Below are 17,090 nucleotides of genomic sequence, written 5' to 3'. Positions count from 1 at the left end.
TCTTCTTTATCCATTCATTTGTCAATGGACATTTAGGTTGTTTTCATATCTTGGCTCTTGTGAATAATGCTGCTATGAACATAGGGGTGCGTGTATCTTTTTGAATTATAGTTTTGTCTGGATATATGCCCAGGAGTGGGTTTGCTGGATCATATGGTAATTCTCTTTTTAGTTTTCTGAGGAACCTCCACATTGTTTTCCACAGGGGCAGCACCAACTTACACTCCCACCAACAGTGTAGGAGGGTTCCCTTGAGAAAATGTTATTTAAATAAAAGTATGTTCTAAAACTGAATTCTCATTATTTCTTCCTCACTTTCATAACTGCCTTTTAAATAATTAGCCAAAAATTGTTTAACCATTTTTTACTGTGGTAAAACACATGTAACATGAAATTTATCATTTTAACCATTTTAAGTATACAGTTCAATGACATTCAGTAAATTCACATTGTTGTTCAACCAAAAATGTTCAACTATAACACTGAGAGCTAAACACTATCATTTCCAATGAGCACATTTTACCAACTATATCTTCAATATAAAAAACAAAATTTCTGGGCTTCCCTGGTGGCACAGTGGTTGAGAGTCCGCCTGCCGATGCAGGGGACACGGGTTCATGCCCCAGTCCGGGAAGATCCCACATGCCGCGGAGCGGCTGGGCCCGTGAGCCATGGCCACTGAGCCTGTGCGTCCGGAGCCTGTGCTCCGCAATGGGAGAGGCCACAACAGTGAAAGGCCTGCGTACCGCAAAAAATAAATAAATAAATAAAATAAAATTTCCTTGGTTTTGGCCACTGCCATTATTTCTCTAATAAACTATGTGTGAAAAATTACTTTTTTGAGAATTTGGTTCTTCACTGTTCTGTCTCTTCTCACCATTACAGTACAAGGAGACCAACACTTTAATCAACACCATACTTGAGGTTCAGCCGAGGTCATCTTCTGGTGGAGAGGGAAAGAGCAATGATGAGATTGTCCAAGAACTCGTTGCTTCTGTCCGGACCAGAGTTCCAGGTACTAAGTAATTCCTAGCATACATGTACAATGGGACTTTTAGGAATAAACTCCGAAAGCTGAGTGACAGGCAGGTGTCCAAATCTGCTTATTATGCAGATTTTTTCTTTACATAGAGAGCTCTTCTGACGTAGAGCTCTCCACTTATAGACGAGAAGCCTATAGCACCTTGACATCTTAACTGCCAGAAGCATGAGGAACAAGTTGGTTTCTAGCTCAATGTAACTTTAACCAGACTTTTTCCTGAGTTTTCTAACATCTCTAGACTTGTACTCTCCGAGACAGTAGCCGTTAGCCACATGTGGTTACTTCAACTTTAAATTAAATTTAAAATTCATTTCCTCAGTTGCACTAGCCACATTTTAAGTGCTGCCATACTGAACAATGCAAATGGAGAATATTTCCATCATCATAAAATATTCTATTGGACAGCCCTGCTCTGGAATCCATTTCATGGTTGTTTTTTTTTCTCCAGCAGGAGAGGTGGCTAGATTATTTCACTTTGTTTTCTGGTGAGTTAGGGAATCTTCCTTAATCATCACAGATCCACTTTCACACTTTTCTTAGAGTGACTGTAGATTTAGATGTCTTCATATATTGTTCATGGTTGGAAATGTCATTATAGGGGAAAAAAAGATGAGGCATAAAAAAAAAACTAGTGACTGTAAAAGTAAACTGTGTTTCTGTCTCTATTCACAATACTCTGCTTAATGTAGGGGGAACCCATACACTTGATGCCAGTTACTCTCTGGACACCAGCTGGGTGTCCTACAATTCAGTTATGACTTTATCCAGAGTGGGCACAGACCCCACGGTTTAAGGGCTCAGTCCCACAAGACTGTCCCCACTTCAGAAGCCAGCAAGTCCCCAGGGTGTGACCTGTACTTCTGACCAACCAGCCATAAATCGAGGATTCCCACAACCCCCTTCTGGGGTTCAGTAATTTTCTAGAACAACTCACAGAACTCAGGGAAGTGGTTATTTACATTTACCAGATTACTTAATATGATATACTAAAGGATAAGGATAAACAGCAAGATAAAGAAGTACATAAGGCAAGGTCCAGAAGAGTCCCAAGGGCAGGAGGTTTAGTCCCTCCTGGCACATGATGCATTCACCAACCCAGAAGCTCTCCAAACCCCTTCAGTTTGGTCTTTATGGAAGTTTCATTATGTAGACATGATTGATTAAGTCACTGGCCTTTAGTGATTAACTTAACCTCCAGCCCCTCCCCTCTCCCAGGAGGTCAGAGAGTAGAGCTAGAAGTTCCAACTCTCTAATCACATGGTTATTTCCCCTGACAACCAGCCCCTCATCTTTAGGGGTGGTCCAAGAGTCATCTCATTAACATAAACTCAGGTGTGGTCGAAAGGGGCTTGTTATCAATAACAAAAGATATTCCTTTCACCTTCATCACTCAGGAGCTATTTCAGGAGTTGGGGTCAGAAACCAACAATTATAGAAATGATGCTCCCATCACTCTTATCAATGAGGAAATTATAAGAGTTTTAGGAGCTCTGGACAGAAGCTGGGGACACAGACCAAAATACATATTTCTGATTACATCACAGTAACACAGACTAAGTCTTGCCAATACTATTAAGGCCCCCGGAAAAGAAAGGACCTGTGTGACCTCAGAAGTCAGTTATATTCCTCCTAAAGTAGCCCCTCAAAAGACTCTCTTCTTGGGTGTAGAGTTACGTTGATATTGAAGCAACTGAGTTATTTTAGGAAGCATTTTTAATAAACATAAGATGGAGGACTGGGTGGAAAAAGGGATGAAGGTGGATGGCTGGCTGGCTGGATGGATGGATGGCTGGATGGATGGATGATGGATGGAAAGTTAGTATACTTGTTTCATAGAGTTCCATTGACACCTAGGAGGTTTTTCTCTCCATGCTTCATAAAGTTTGTACTTCTACTGTGAAATGATAAGCCATGCCATCTGCTGAGACTGAGGGGCAGGGGTGCAACTGGCTCAACAAGAGAACTGAGGTTCCGAATAGCCCGAGGGGACTGACAAAAGGAGAAGAGTGTAGGCATGTAACCGCAGCCCTGTGGACCCAAGAGCTTGCACTTACCCACAATGCTGTGTGATTTTTCTACGGCAGCCAAAATGTGAGTGGTTAAGAGGAAATTGATGTACATATCTCAGAGCCACTTGTTTTCTCACACTTTACTCGTCTATGTAAGGAAAATGCAGTCCCTTCATTTTTTAGAGCTTATATGAGCCTCCACTGGGTGGATTGCAGGGAAAAAGAAGAGCACAATTTTCGATCCAGCTTGAAACATGGACCCATTTCACAATCCAGTCAGTCCCTTTGAACAACACTCAGTAACCTGGGATAAATGCTGTCTCTCTCCTCTCTCCGGGGGTGTCCTGCCCCCAACCCCTCCTCTGTTAGATGCAACACGGGTGTGTAGGGAAGAGCGAGGCTTACATATGCCGCATACACACAAGGCAGAGGAGACGACTCAGGACCCCTGGTACCTCTGGTCTCAGGGATGTCCCTTGTCTACCAGGTAGCACTTGCCACTGAAGTCCGAGCGGCCTGACTCCCGTTCAGCCTAGGCCCCAGGGACAAGAGAAGTTGGCTTTAAGAAAGGTTAAGATAAGTGCATTCCAATAGCAATGAGATAAGGAGAGAAATCAACAATCATTGATCTGACGAATCAGCCGTGTGTGTTTCAGAAACTCTGGAGATGGAGAACGCTTCCGAGAGCCTTTTTGTCAAGGATCCTCACGGACGCCTTAACTCCTTGACCACTGTTCTTGGACAGGAAGTGGACCGGTTTAACAATCTGCTGAGGCTCATACATGTATGCACGCTCACTGCCATCCTTGCTATTGGGTATCAAAGCTTTGTGCAGAGTGTATAACAATGTGAAGTTTCCATTCCCATCACTTCAACATTTCCATCTGGATATGCTAACAACCCTTCAAGCCCAACTTGTCTACACCTGAATTCACCCTCCTCTAGTCTGTGTTCCCTATCTCTAATAATGGCCTAGTGACTATGTGGCCTTACAAACCCTTCATTATCCTAACTTACACCCTTAGAATTACCATTGACTCATTAGGAATTTGACCAGGGACCTAAGCACTCAGTTAAGAGAGATTCAGTGCTTGTTCCTGATGGCTAGTTTGCTTTTAATATCATAGTCTTTATGAAGACTATGACAACCAGAGTTTCTTAAATTGAGGCCACAAAACACCTAAATTAGGGTCCACTGTGCTGAGGTTCAAATGTAGATTCCCTGATTCCACTTCAGACCTACGGAGTTAGGATTCCTTGAGGAATTCCTGGGGATATGAATTTTAAATAAACTCCCCCAGATGATGTCAGTGCAACTAAAATTTAAGAAGAACTATTTAGACCTTTGCCTTATGCTCAGGAATACTTTCTGAACGGCATTGACTTTGTAATGCTGGCTACAGGACTTCCTGTTGTCTCTGTGCATAACTTTAATAAGGGAAACTATTAGAGACCAAATATTGAACAGTAACAGGAAAAGTTCTACTGCCAAGCAGGGAACCAAATACCTAGCACAGAATCAAGGCTGAGTGATAAGATTGGGAAGGGCAGCTATGGTAGATCTTTTAAAGACCGTCTCTTCCCTATTAGGAAAGGAAAGTCTCCAAATGTTTCTGGTCGTCTGGCAATACCCAGGCTTGTGAGTTAGGGGGCCACTGGGTCAGCTGAATACGTTACGTCATCACCTTGGGCCTATGACATCTGGTTAGGTAAACCAGTGTCAGCAGGCCAGGTAGTCAGGTCAGAGCTTATTACCTTCTACATTGAATGAATCAGGGTATAGATGAAGCTGCTGTGATAAAGATCCCCAAATACAGTGGCCAAAACAGGATAGAAATTCACCGCTCTCTCAGTTAAGAGCCCAAACAAAGCTCTGTCTAGGACAGGTAGTTAATCTTGCTTTGTGAGCTCATCCAAGGATCTCAGCTGGAGAGCTGGCTCTTCCAGTCTCAACAGGTAGCTTCCATCTCTGAGACTAAGGTGGCCATTCCAACTGTCCCTTTTTGCCAGCCACTGGGACAGGGGAAAGAGAGCTGAGGGAGAGCAACTTCCTCGTAAAAATGTAGCCCAGAAGTTGCATACATCATTTTTTCTTATATCCCTTTAGCCAAAGCTTGGTCACATGGCAACACCCCAGCTGCAAGGGTGGCTGGGAAATGTAGTCCCAATATCTGTATTGGATTGCTCTGTGCCCAGATAAAACTAGGAGGATACTGTTGTTCAGAGGAGGAAGAGGAGATGGCTGCTGCTCATCTCTGGCATCTTCCACATCATGTATGGCCTTTCACCCACTTAAAGATGGACAAGTCCAAATGTCACTTCCTCATAAAGTCTTCCTGGAACACCAGCCCTTCCCTCCACCACCAGATGACAGGGACCCCTCCTCAGGGCTCTATCACTTGAGGTGTCTGTGTCCATCACTGTATTTGTGTACAATGTACCACCTTGTTTTGTAATAACTCCTCCATGAGTATGGCTCCCCCAGTAGACAATGAACTTGAAGAGAAGGAGACTAGTATATAAGTCATCTCTGTTTCCCCAGTGCCTGACACGTCCTAAATCTTCCATGAATATTTGAACATGCAAGTGAACGAATGTGGCTCTCAGGAACAAAGCGGTCACTTCTTCTGGTCAAACAACAGTGTCCACCACTAATGGCAGTACTCACCTAAAAACAAGTAGAAGAGAGAGGAGCCCTGGGAGAAGCAGCCTGCAAGGCAATCAGGAGTCAGAGCCAAGCACTCCCATTGGAGGGAGGGGTGGTGGCCACCACTGTATGCTGGGCCTGCACCAGAGAGCTCCCTCATCCTGGCACCTGCCCTGTCCTGCCTTGCCCTGGCTCTGTCCCAGCCTCCCTTTCACCTCCCCCAGCAAACAGCAAGGCCTCACAGTGGTAGTGATAAGAAAGGCCAGGGGAGGGTGGGAGCCTCAGGGGCCTCGGGCTGCCATCTTGGTGAGCTCAGTCTCCTCCAGCCGGTTACAGAACTGTGAGACAGGGCAAGTCCTGGGAGAGACAAGGCCGCTAGCCATAAGGGAGAACATTCTGACGTGCGCTCTTGCCGCTGGATATGACTACATGTTAGCTGCCTCCTCTGAGAGAACTGGCCGCGATGTGACCTCTGTCTACGCTGTTTTGGAAGGCACTAGCAGCCTGGCCCCTGCAGCTCGCTGACTTAAGTGTTCTCCATGAATCTTAGATAAGTCTTCTGCTACCTCTTTCCATTTTTGGTGTCTAAGGTGGAGGGTTGTTTGGGCTCTGGCTGAGGCCCTTTTTCCTGAGCTCTGCTGCAAATGGTTCCTCAGATCCTACTTAACACTCCTCTCTTCTATCACTGCCTCTTGTGAAAAGAGTTGGGAGGAGGGGAATAACTCCATGAAGGAATGGAAGGATGACTAGACCTGTCTTGTCACATGTCGCCCGTCTCTAGATCTATCTGCATGTGGTCCTAGGACTTAGTTTTTTAATCAACATAAGTTTGGTCTCTAACATCTTCCTGTAATATTTTCCCCATGTATGGCAGTAGTTGTCACAAAACTGGAACCCATGAGAGCCATACAAATCTATATGGCCTGCCTTTACCTTTAGCCAGGTGGCGGATATAACCCTGTACTTCCCATGGCTGCTGTGGGTCCAGCATCTCCCAGGACTACTGCCGGCCTCTGTCTTTTTTTTGGAGATGAGGGGAGGATAAAGGACATACCTTTAGAAAGTGTTTCCAGGGGCTTCCCTGGTGGCGCAGTGGTTGAGAGTCCGCCTGCCAATGCAGAGGACACGGATTTGTGCCCTGGTCCGGGAAGATCCCATATGCCATAGAGCGGCTGGGCCTGTGAGCCATGGCCGCTGAGCCTGCGCGTCCGGAGCCTGTGCTCCGCAACGGGAGAGGCCACAACAGTGAGAGGCCCGCGTACCACAAAAAAAAAAAAAGTGTTTCCAGTATAAGGAGGCTCTCTGGAATCAGCTGAAAGATTGGTCTCATCTAAGAATCTCCCCTTTCTGCTATAACTCCTGGGGCCGCAGGCTCCCCCTGGGCAGAGTTAGAGGTACTTCCCACGTCCTCATCCCCCTGTCCATGGTTCCCAAATCGCTAATCATTAGGCCCATTCTTCCTTTGGCCTGGACGAGAGCTGGATGATGGCTTTTCTCAGCATACTTGGAGGCCATCTCTCCACCTTCCCTTCTTCACTTCACTGGATCCTGCTATTACGCCTGAATCACCTCCTCTACAAGGTCTTACACCCCTCTGGTCACATGTAAAAAAATGCATGAAAGATTGGAGCGTCTGGCCCAGCACATAGTTTACAGAGAGGATGGAACCCAGCAAGCAGGTCCTTGAGCGTAAGGCAACACCTGCTACCATGAACAAGTTTCATTCCCACCTGATAATTACATCTGTGAAGGGCACCAACCCCTTTTTATTCTTTCAGACCTCTCTAGATACGCTCAACAAAGCCATTGCTGGATTGGTGGTGATGTCTGAAGAAATGGAAAAAGTGTATAACAGTTTCCTCAACAACCAGGTTCCCTCTCTGTGGTCCAACACAGCCTACCCATCCCTGAAGCCACTAGGATCGTGGGTCAAAGACCTTATTCTGAGGACTGCATTTGTGGACGTAAGAAAATTCACGTCTTTGGGGTCTGATGAATTTGATGACACGGTTGGCCCTCAAGCTCTTAGGAAGCCCTCGCTAACTGAAATATTGACAACCATCGAGGGATCATCTGAACCCAAAGAAACAGAAACTTCCAGAATAGCATCAGTTTGAAAGTCTTACACTGATTATAGTAGAGTTTGCCCTAGACCCTTATCCCCAAAGTCCATTTTAATTCCAGGCCATCCTTGGAGTTTCAGATCTAGTTCATGAGACCTCACCATGAGGTACAGAACCAATCTGACATGGGTCCAAACGGTCAGGTGTGACCTTGCCGCCCTCTCCCCCTTCTAGAACTTCTGTAATAACCAGGTTCTGGGTTTATGGTCAGCCTGGTGGGTGAGGAAGGGGGACAGGGCAGGCAGTAAGAATGGGGCTGGTGATAACTCAGGACCGGTTTAGATTCTGCCTCCTGGACACCCTCCAAAATACGACTTTGATTTAAAAGACAAATTCTATCTCAGAAAAAAAAAAAAAAAGTACATTATGGTGTAATGTTTCTCCTTCAGCTGTGGCTCAAAAGAGGACAGCCTAAGTCCTTCTGGATCTCCGGTTTCTTCTTTCCTCAAGGATTTCTAACAGGTACCAGTGCTTTCCCTAGAAAAATCCCATAGGAACGATCATTATGTGTGATGAGCTGTGCCGAGTTTCTAGGAACTTTGAAAATGGCATGGCTGCTGATGGCCTAACCAAGGGGTTGTTGATTATAAGGCAGCCGAACAAGGCCCTGCTCTTCCTCGCTTGCTGGGGTGGGGAAAGGATGGCAGAAATAGCAGACGTTCCCCCAGCAACCTAATGCCAGGTTACCAGTGCAAATGCTGCTGCCCTGTGAATGCACACAGCTACCCCAAGTCCCCATGTAACCCATGCTCAAGGGCTCTGGCCCCACCTCTGAGCAGCGTCCTTCCCTCTAAAAAATACTCTTCCTGGGCTTCCCTGGTGGCGCAGTGGTTGAGAGTCCGCCTGCCGATGCAGGGGACACGGGTTCGTGCCCCGGTCCGGGAGGATCCCACATGCCGTGGAGCGGCTGGGCCCGTGAGCCATGGCCGCTGAGCCTGTGCGTCCGGAGCCTGCGCTCCACAACAGGAGAGGCCACAACAGTGAGAGGCCCGCGTACGGCAATAAATAAATAAATAAATAAATAATAAAATATAAAAATAAAAAATACTCTTCCTGTCCCTCCAATCGCCCTCAGGGATTCTGCCCAGGACCCCAGAGGGGACCAAGGTCTCTGGGCTCCTAGATGCTAATGAGCCCAGCCCTTCATCTGTCTCATCCTGAGTCCCTTCTAAACAGCCTATAGACAGCCCATACGAGACAAGCTACGCAAGATGCTAAAGTTGGGGAGACTGGGCTCTGAAACTGCCTCACGGGCTTGTCTCTCTCATTGGCAGAGCGGTGCACTTTAGACTTGGCCTCCCCTCCCTTCCCAACCAGGACCAAAATTCGCACATGCTTTTGCTCCACCCCTCCCAACTAATTCAGAGTAAGATGTCAATGGTTGGGTCCTCTGGATGGAGAGGAAGCTCTCTAACGCTAGAGCATCCTGGTTGAGGCGAGTGGGGGCCATGTTTGGGCAATAGTAACCCAGGTTTCTGGCTTTCATATTTACAGGAACTCTTCAAAATCATGCTCGGAAATATAATTTGCCTATAGATGAGCTGAGTTTCAAGTACAACATGATTCCTATCTATCGGGATCAAGCCACAGTTATAGACGCTGCCAAGACAGTGCAGTTTGGACAAGAACTGCCCATGGACATGGAGGTATTGTCCCCCTGACAGTTGTTACAGCACAGCAGCTTCTGTCCCACTGTCATCCAGTATCTCAGGCAATCTCCCCTGCCCCACCCCACCCCGCTTTCCATTTGCAGGAGTGGGAGAGGGCAGCGTGGGACTCACAGCCCCAAGACAAGCTCCCCAATTAGCAGTGACCGGATGAGAACTGCCTAAATTAGTCTGACCTGTAAAAGTATATTTTACAGCAATACTGTAGATACCTACAGTAACTTTCTCATTCGTGCGGAGGCAATATGGCAAGAGGTTAAAAACCAGAGTTTCAGCACTGGGCAGCCCTGAGTAAATTCTGACTTTCTCCCTCCCCAGTTGTGTCTGCAAGAGCAATTACTAACATGTCTGCACCTCAGTGTTCACATCTGCAAAATGGGGCTCATGCCACCAACCTCAGAGCTGTAGGGCAGTGTAACTGAAACTTCAGGTGTCGTGTGACCAGCACATACTGAGCCCACAATAAATGTTATCATAAGCTAAACTTATCTGCCTCGTTCACTCAGCTGCCTCCTAGCAGAATTGATATGCTAACTTCATATATCATATAACTATAAGTACATCACATAACCAATAGGAATGTATCAACACTAAGGAAGCAGTTCAGACTCTTTGCTTACATAGTTTACTCCCTCTAGAGCAGAGGTTCTCAAAATGTGGTCCACAGACCAGCAGCATCAGCATCACCTGGGCACTTATTAAAAATGAACTTATTTACAAAACAGAAATAGACCCACAGATGTAGAAAGCAAACTTATGGTTACCAAAGGGGGAAGGGGGGGAGGGATAAATTAGGAGGTTGGGATTAACATATACACACTACTATATATAAAATAGATAACCAACAAGGACCTACTGTATAGCACAGGGAACTATACTAAATATTTTGTAACAATCTATAAGGGAAAAGAATCTGAAAAAGTATATATGTGTGTATATATATATATATATATATATAAAAGAGAGAGAGAGAGAGAGACATAGACATATATATGTTAACTGAATCACTGCTGTATACCTGAAACTAACACAACTTTGTAAATCAACTATACTTCAATTTAAAAAAGAAAAAGAAATGTAAATTCCAAGGACCCATTCCAGATTGAATCAGAGACTGGGCTGGGACCCAGAAATCTATATTTTAACAAGTCCTGCAGGGGGTTCTTAGCCCACTTGAGTTTCAGAACCCAACCCCTGCTCTAGAATATCTCAACCTCGACTGCAGGTTAGAATCACCTATGGAGCTTTAAAAACATCTGATGCTCAGTCCACACCCAATTACGTCAAAATCACCCCAAGTATATCAGTCATCATTATATTTTAAAGCTCCCCTGGCAATTCCAGTATATAGCCGGGGTGAGAGCCACCACTGCCGATCTGAGCTGTCCACTTTCAACGTGCCGAGATATTGATGGGGCAGGGAAACCTCTGCTTCAATGCACCTGTCCACCCCAGTGGGCCTTATTAATGTAATTTTCTATGTGTGCTGTGAAATCAAAGATCTGCTCCAGATTGCTTTTGCCGAGAATGTGTTCACTAGCCGGTCAGTGTAGATGGGGTAAGTGGCTTTTACTAAACCTTTCTTAAAGTATCGTGGTATTAGTAGGAATTGTTCCTGGGTAACTTAATCAGTATCCACCCACTCAGATCTCCTTCATCTAGTGTTTGATTAGCAAAAACACACAAAGACGAGATTGATCCCATATTCATGGATTACTCTATGAAATACTGTAATACCCCATGCCTCTTAATTGCCTGTATCTTAAAATGACAATGAAAGAGCTTACGTCTTTAAGGGAATTTGTTTTAGCATCAAAATTTTTTTGATGCTAAAGTATTTGCATGCAAAAGTAGGGGGAAATCAACTGAAAGAGGCACTCCTTGTTATTTTGAGACCCTTCTTAGCCAGGAGAGCATCGGAGGCCCAGGTCAGGACTAATTGAGGCTGCAGGAGGGCAGGACGACACCCACATAAAAGCTCTCATCCAGCCCGTCCTGGATGCTGGCCGTGCTCTGTGCCCGGCACGCTCCATGTGCCACATAGACTGACTCTGACGGACAGATGTTTACAGTGACCACCGGGGCCTCTGTCCCTCCAGCCTGCCCCAGTCTACACACATCTCCACGTGGGTCATGTGCAGTGAACCACAGTGATGCCTGGGAATGCCGCCTGCCTTCTGTGGAGACTGCAAACTGTATAGTCAGCCCATCTCCTGGTCCTCCCAGCAAACGTCTGCAAGACACAGCGGGAGACTGTTGGATGACTTGAGTTCTGTTACAAACAGCAGGGCCACTGTCAGCCCATTGCCGCCTTTGTGCCATTTAGGAAAAGGCACTCGCTCTGTGTGTGTGCAGACGGCTCCTACACACAGCTTGGCAAGTGGATGGCAGGATGGTTTCAGCCTCTACTCAGGCAAACCTGCACAAGCATATAGAGTAGCCCCCAAAACAGGAAGGCCTTGCTCTACCCTGCTGCATGCGAGGGACAAACTACAGGACACTAGATAGTAAAGTCCAACCAAAAAGCACTTATCATCCTTTTATTCACTATAAAACACATCCCTTATGACCACACAGCTTGGTCCTCTGCCTGCAGGTGTGAAGCTCCAGTTATCCAAAGGTCTAGGGCCCCAGAACTGGCCAAATTCACTCAATGTTTGAGGAAGGATACACAGAAGCCCACAACTGGAAGAAATTGTATACCAGTGGTGACATCTAATCACAGGACATTGAGGGACAGGGGCTCTGTCTCTGTCTCTCTTTCTCCTGCAAAATTTCTTTTTTTTTTTTTTAATTTATTTATTTTTGGCTGCATTGGGTCTAAGTTGCTGCGTGTGGGCTTTCTCTAGTTGTGGCGAGCAGGGGCTACTCTTCATTGCAGTGTGTGTGCTTCTCATTGTGGCGGCTTCTCTTGTTGCGGAGCATGGGCTCTAGGCACGCGGGCTTCAGTACTTGTGGCACACGGGCTCAGTAGTTGTGGCACGCAGGCTTAGTTGCTCCGAGGCATGTGGGATCTTCCCGGACCAGGGATCGAGCCCATGACCCCTGCATTGGCAGGCAGATTCTTAACCACTGCACCACCAGGGAAGTCCCGCTTCCTGCAAAATTTCCCTTAAAAAACGTTCCATAAAAAAAAAAAAAAAAAAAAACTTTCCATAGGCACTCTGCAAATATTATTGCCAATATATAACCTCTCTTCTGGAACGGCACCCAGATCTTTGAAAGGCCTTGCTAAAAATAACAGATGATAATCACAGCCCTCTTGTCCATCCACTTCCCATGAGAAGGGGAAAATCCTAATGTCATGATATCAGAGTCTGAAGCCCATCAGTGGGTTTCCCAGGGGTACCCCCTACCGGACAGCCTGTGGGAGTGTGAAAAGTATGAGATTTGGTGACAAACTGAAAAGCACCTTTTGGAGCCTTGGCATTCTCCTCTCCAAAATGTGAGTGATAAGAGAATCTCTGGATTGGTTCTTAGAATTGAGTAAGGATGTAGGACAAGGAGGTGGCCCACAAAACTGACCCCTCCTCCTCTTCTCACCTATGAACTTCTGGGTGTCTTTCAGTTGCCCTCTCCTGAGGATGGTGTTCTTGTCCATGGGATATTCATGGATGCTTCTCGATGGGACAATGAGGAGATGGTGATAGAAGACGCACTGCCCGGACAGATGAATCCAATGCTGCCTGTGGTGCATTTTGAACCCCAACAAAATTATGAGCCAAACCCAACACTCTACCACTCCCCACTTTATAAGACAGGGGCCCGGGCAGGAACACTCTCAACCACAGGTGAGGATGTTCTAAGATCAGTATAATGACCGAATGCAAACTACAATCATCAAAGTCCAAATGCTGAACTGTAATGTACAAAGGGTGATCTTGGACCAATTAGCCAGGCTTAAAATAAGACCACTTATAACACACAAATGTATAAATGCTGTAAATTCTATTTGTTTTAATGCTGAGTGTAGATTAATATTATAAAGCCAATGCTTGCTTCTGTTAGTCTGATGAGTAGAAAATAGTTTATTTTGTGTGTGTGTGTCTTTCAATTTATTTGTTTATTTTGGTTGTGCCGGGTCTTAGTTGTGGCCAGCGGGCTCCTATTTGCGGCATGCACGTGGGATCTAGTTCCCCGACCAGGGATCGAAACCGCATCCCCTTCACTGGAAGGTGAATTCTAAACCACTGCGCCACCAGGGAAGTCCCAGAAAGTAGTTTATTGAGCAGTGCCTTCTAACTGAAAAATGATGGACTGAGTAGACACATCTATCTCTGATCAAATCCACTGAGACTCAGCGTAGAAAAGAGATTTTAAAACAAATAAGTGGAATGCCATGCTACAAAAAGAGAAATCTTAGTAGACCTGAAACTGAGATACAGCCCTGAAAAAAAGGAACCGGATAAAAAGATAAGCTGAAGATTGAATGCAGACAGCTAGAGAGTGAGACAAGAGAATGCACTGAGGAAATCCCTCAAAGGACAGCACAGTGCAATATTTTTAAGTGACACTGTGGAAGGAGTTAAAATCACCAACATTTATCTAGCAGGCAATCTGGAAAGAGAAAGGAGAAAAAATGGAAGAGCAGTAATATTTGAAAAACTGGCTGATAATTTCCCAGAACTGAAGAAACAGTTGAGTCCTCGGATTGAGAGATCTCACAAAGTGGTAGGGGTAATTTTTTAAAATATACAATGAACAAATAAACAAATTTTAAAAGAAACATAGATATATCAGAGTGATACCTAAGACCATCAGAAATAAAGAAAATTCTCAAAGAGATGAAATGCATTAATATACTAGAACTAAAATTCCAGAAAATGAGAATCAGATTGACTTCAGACATGTCTCATTATCCACAGTGCATATAAAAATAGAGACACTTCTTCAAAGGGCTGAGGAAAAACAACTTTGAACCAGAATTGCAAGTGCAACCAAATTATCATCTGAACGAAAAGTTGTAATAAAGACCATCTTAGACATACAGAGGCACTAAATTAATCACCACTGATCCTCTATTTAAAACACACACACACACACACACGGTTAAATCTTTAATAGTTTGACCATAAAAATGAATTTATAATAACTTGGAACTAAATTTCGAGATGACAGAAATACGGGAGAGGAGCCAGGAAGAAAGAACTAAAAAATCTTTCTCATTTGAATGGAGAATATAGATACTGATGATATTTATTTTTCTAATAAAATATTCAGTTAAAGGGTGTTCTCTAAGGGTAATGTACAGAATAGAACTAAAATAGACATTCGTGTCACATGACCTCCCACTCCTATGACAAATCTAAAAAAGTGTTCAAAGTTATTTTTTAAATTAATAATGGTATTTACAAGTTTTTGTAGGGACATGTACTTTTTTTTTTTTTTTTTTTGGTACGCGGGCCTCCTCTCCCGTTGTGGAGCACAGGCTCCGGACACGCAGGCTCAGTGGCCATGGCTCACGGGCCCAGCCGCTCCGGACCGGGACACAAACCCGTGTCCCCTGCATCGGCAGGCGGACTCTCAACCACTGCGCCACCAGGGAAGCCCTTGCCCATTTTTTAATAGAGTCATTTTTCTTCTTATTATTGGCTAAAATTCCAACAGGAACTCCGTGGTTTTCAGGAAAAGGAACAAAGAAAAGGTAGTAATTAAAATGACGGTGCACTGGCACAAGATTCTATAAACAGATCCAATGTACTGGAGAGAGAGCCCAGAAACGCACTGTGCATATATGGGAACTTGACCTATAATACCAGCATCATTTAAAATTGATCAGGAAGATGGAAATTATTCCACAAATGATGCTGGGACAATTGGTTATACCAAACTTAGATCCTTATCTCCTAGCACATACAAAAATTAAATCACAGATGGACTCTATAGACTTAATCATCACTAAAATTTAAAATTATTAACCTTAATGAAATAATGGCTCTAAGTAATAATTATCAGCTGCTGCTGACATTCCAACAAAGAAAGACAACCAGACACAAGGCGTTTCCTGATGGAAGTGCACACCCTGAATGTGATCACACCTCTAGATCTAACCACCCTTGCAGGAATAGAGGAACATGTGTAAAGTCACCACAGGGATGCTGTCAACAAGAGCCAGACTCTGGGAAACCTCACAGGAGAAATAGCCTGGTTGTTTCAACAAATATATTACAAGGGGGTGGCAAAAGGAACAGAGGGGAACCTACCAGTTGAAAGAGATTTAAACAACACATCACTGTTGCAAGGTATGGACCTTATTTGAATTTCAATTCAAACTAATGGTTACTATACATATACATTCTGCATATGTACTAAAAAATGTCATTCGAGCACCTGCCAAGGCACCATGCAAGGGAACGACGTACAAAGATAAGGAAAGGGGAGATGTAGGCATTCTCTGCTGGGGACACCACCACCTGCCCCCACCTCCACACAGATGGGGTTTGCTGTGAAGGCCAGAAACAGCAACCCCCATCCTGAGGGCAGGGTCCTCTTCTCAACCTGGTCCTGGCCCCCTCACCCAGGCACACAGTGAAGAAACGGTAAAAGTGCCCTCTTACTTCAGATGTCCCAGAGCTGAGGGACATACCTGTGACTGCACTTAGTCATCTCAGGACCCCAGTGCCTACCTACTGGGTGGAACAAAGGATGGATGGATGGATGGACAAGCAGATGGACAGGCGGATGGATGCCCAACCTACCAACTGTATCCCCTGAATCCCATTAAAACTCAGGCCTCAATCCTAGTCCAATGCTCCCTGAAACAAACTGCAGAGAACCTGAAACATAGTTTATAAGGTTATACAAGGTCTAAGCTGGACAGGTCCTAAAGGATCATTTGTTCTAACATCTTCATTTTATACAGCATAAAACTGAAATCTGTAGAGGACTATTTGCCCTTCTTCTTTAGAGGTAAAGTCAGGTCTGGAGCCCGGGTGTCTAAACTCCCAGTACAGTGGTTTTTGTATTAAGGGGTTATTCTTTAAAGTAACAACCCTTTTTTCCCTGTATTCTTAACTAGGTCATTCAACCAACTTTGTGGTGACCATCCTCTTACCCTCCAAGCGGTCCAGAGATTACTGGATTGCCAAGGGATCGGCTTTGCTCTGCCAACTAAATGAGTGAAAAGGTGCCACCTCTGTGCTTAAAAAGAACAAGGCCAGAGATCTTTCCTGATGGGGGAGAAAAGTCTGCGTAATTTATATGCGAGCAAAACAGGTTTACTTCTGATCTGGCTTAAAGGTAGCAAGTGTGGCTTTTATTTCTTTTATAACCTAAAATAAAGTGTTTTGAGTTTCTCTTTCTGGTGGTAATTCAAGCTCTGATGTGAAAGCAGTGAGTTCAGCGCTCACCTCTTAAGCCTGCTCCCCCTCCCCCATGCAGGAGGCAGCTTCCCATCAGTAAGGGGGGTGGCTTGGAGGGGGTAGGGGGGTGGGGGGGTGGCTGGGATGGGGCGGGGAGGGGACTGGGGCGGGGGGGGGAGGGCGGCGAGTCAGACCTCAGCACTTCCTCATCCGCATGGACTTCCTTCCTCTTCACGCTAATGTGAAAGGCCCACTGTACACGTCAGTCTCGTGGCCCTAGGTTCTTCCATGTCTAGACCAG

At 45.2% G+C, this 17,090-nt stretch overlaps 1 protein-coding gene across 1 annotated transcript in view; it reads left to right on the top strand.

Annotated features, from left to right (window-relative positions):
• DNAH6 (dynein axonemal heavy chain 6) overlaps positions 1-16,795 on the top strand; it is a 292,860-nt gene extending 276,065 nt beyond the window's left edge. Inside the window, exons 71-77 of the mRNA XM_027129214.1 lie at positions 886-1,015; positions 3,708-3,835; positions 7,477-7,662; positions 8,211-8,283; positions 9,316-9,467; positions 13,057-13,279; positions 16,507-16,795. Of these exons, the coding sequence (XP_026985015.1) occupies positions 886-1,015; positions 3,708-3,835; positions 7,477-7,662; positions 8,211-8,283; positions 9,316-9,467; positions 13,057-13,279; positions 16,507-16,610 (996 nt within the window). The 3' untranslated portion in view covers positions 16,611-16,795. The remainder of the gene's footprint in view (positions 1-885; positions 1,016-3,707; positions 3,836-7,476; positions 7,663-8,210; positions 8,284-9,315; positions 9,468-13,056; positions 13,280-16,506) is intronic.
• Positions 16,796-17,090: the final 295 nt, after the last annotated feature.

Source organism: Aethalodelphis obliquidens, unplaced genomic scaffold, assembly GCF_003676395.1.
Source record: "Aethalodelphis obliquidens isolate GAN/ISIS:26980383/991018 unplaced genomic scaffold, ASM367639v1 scaffold35, whole genome shotgun sequence".
Classification (NCBI taxonomy): Eukaryota; Metazoa; Chordata; class Mammalia; order Artiodactyla; family Delphinidae; genus Aethalodelphis; species Aethalodelphis obliquidens.
Note: the sequence above shows the minus strand (reverse complement) of the source record. Positions and strands in the feature narration are given on the sequence as shown.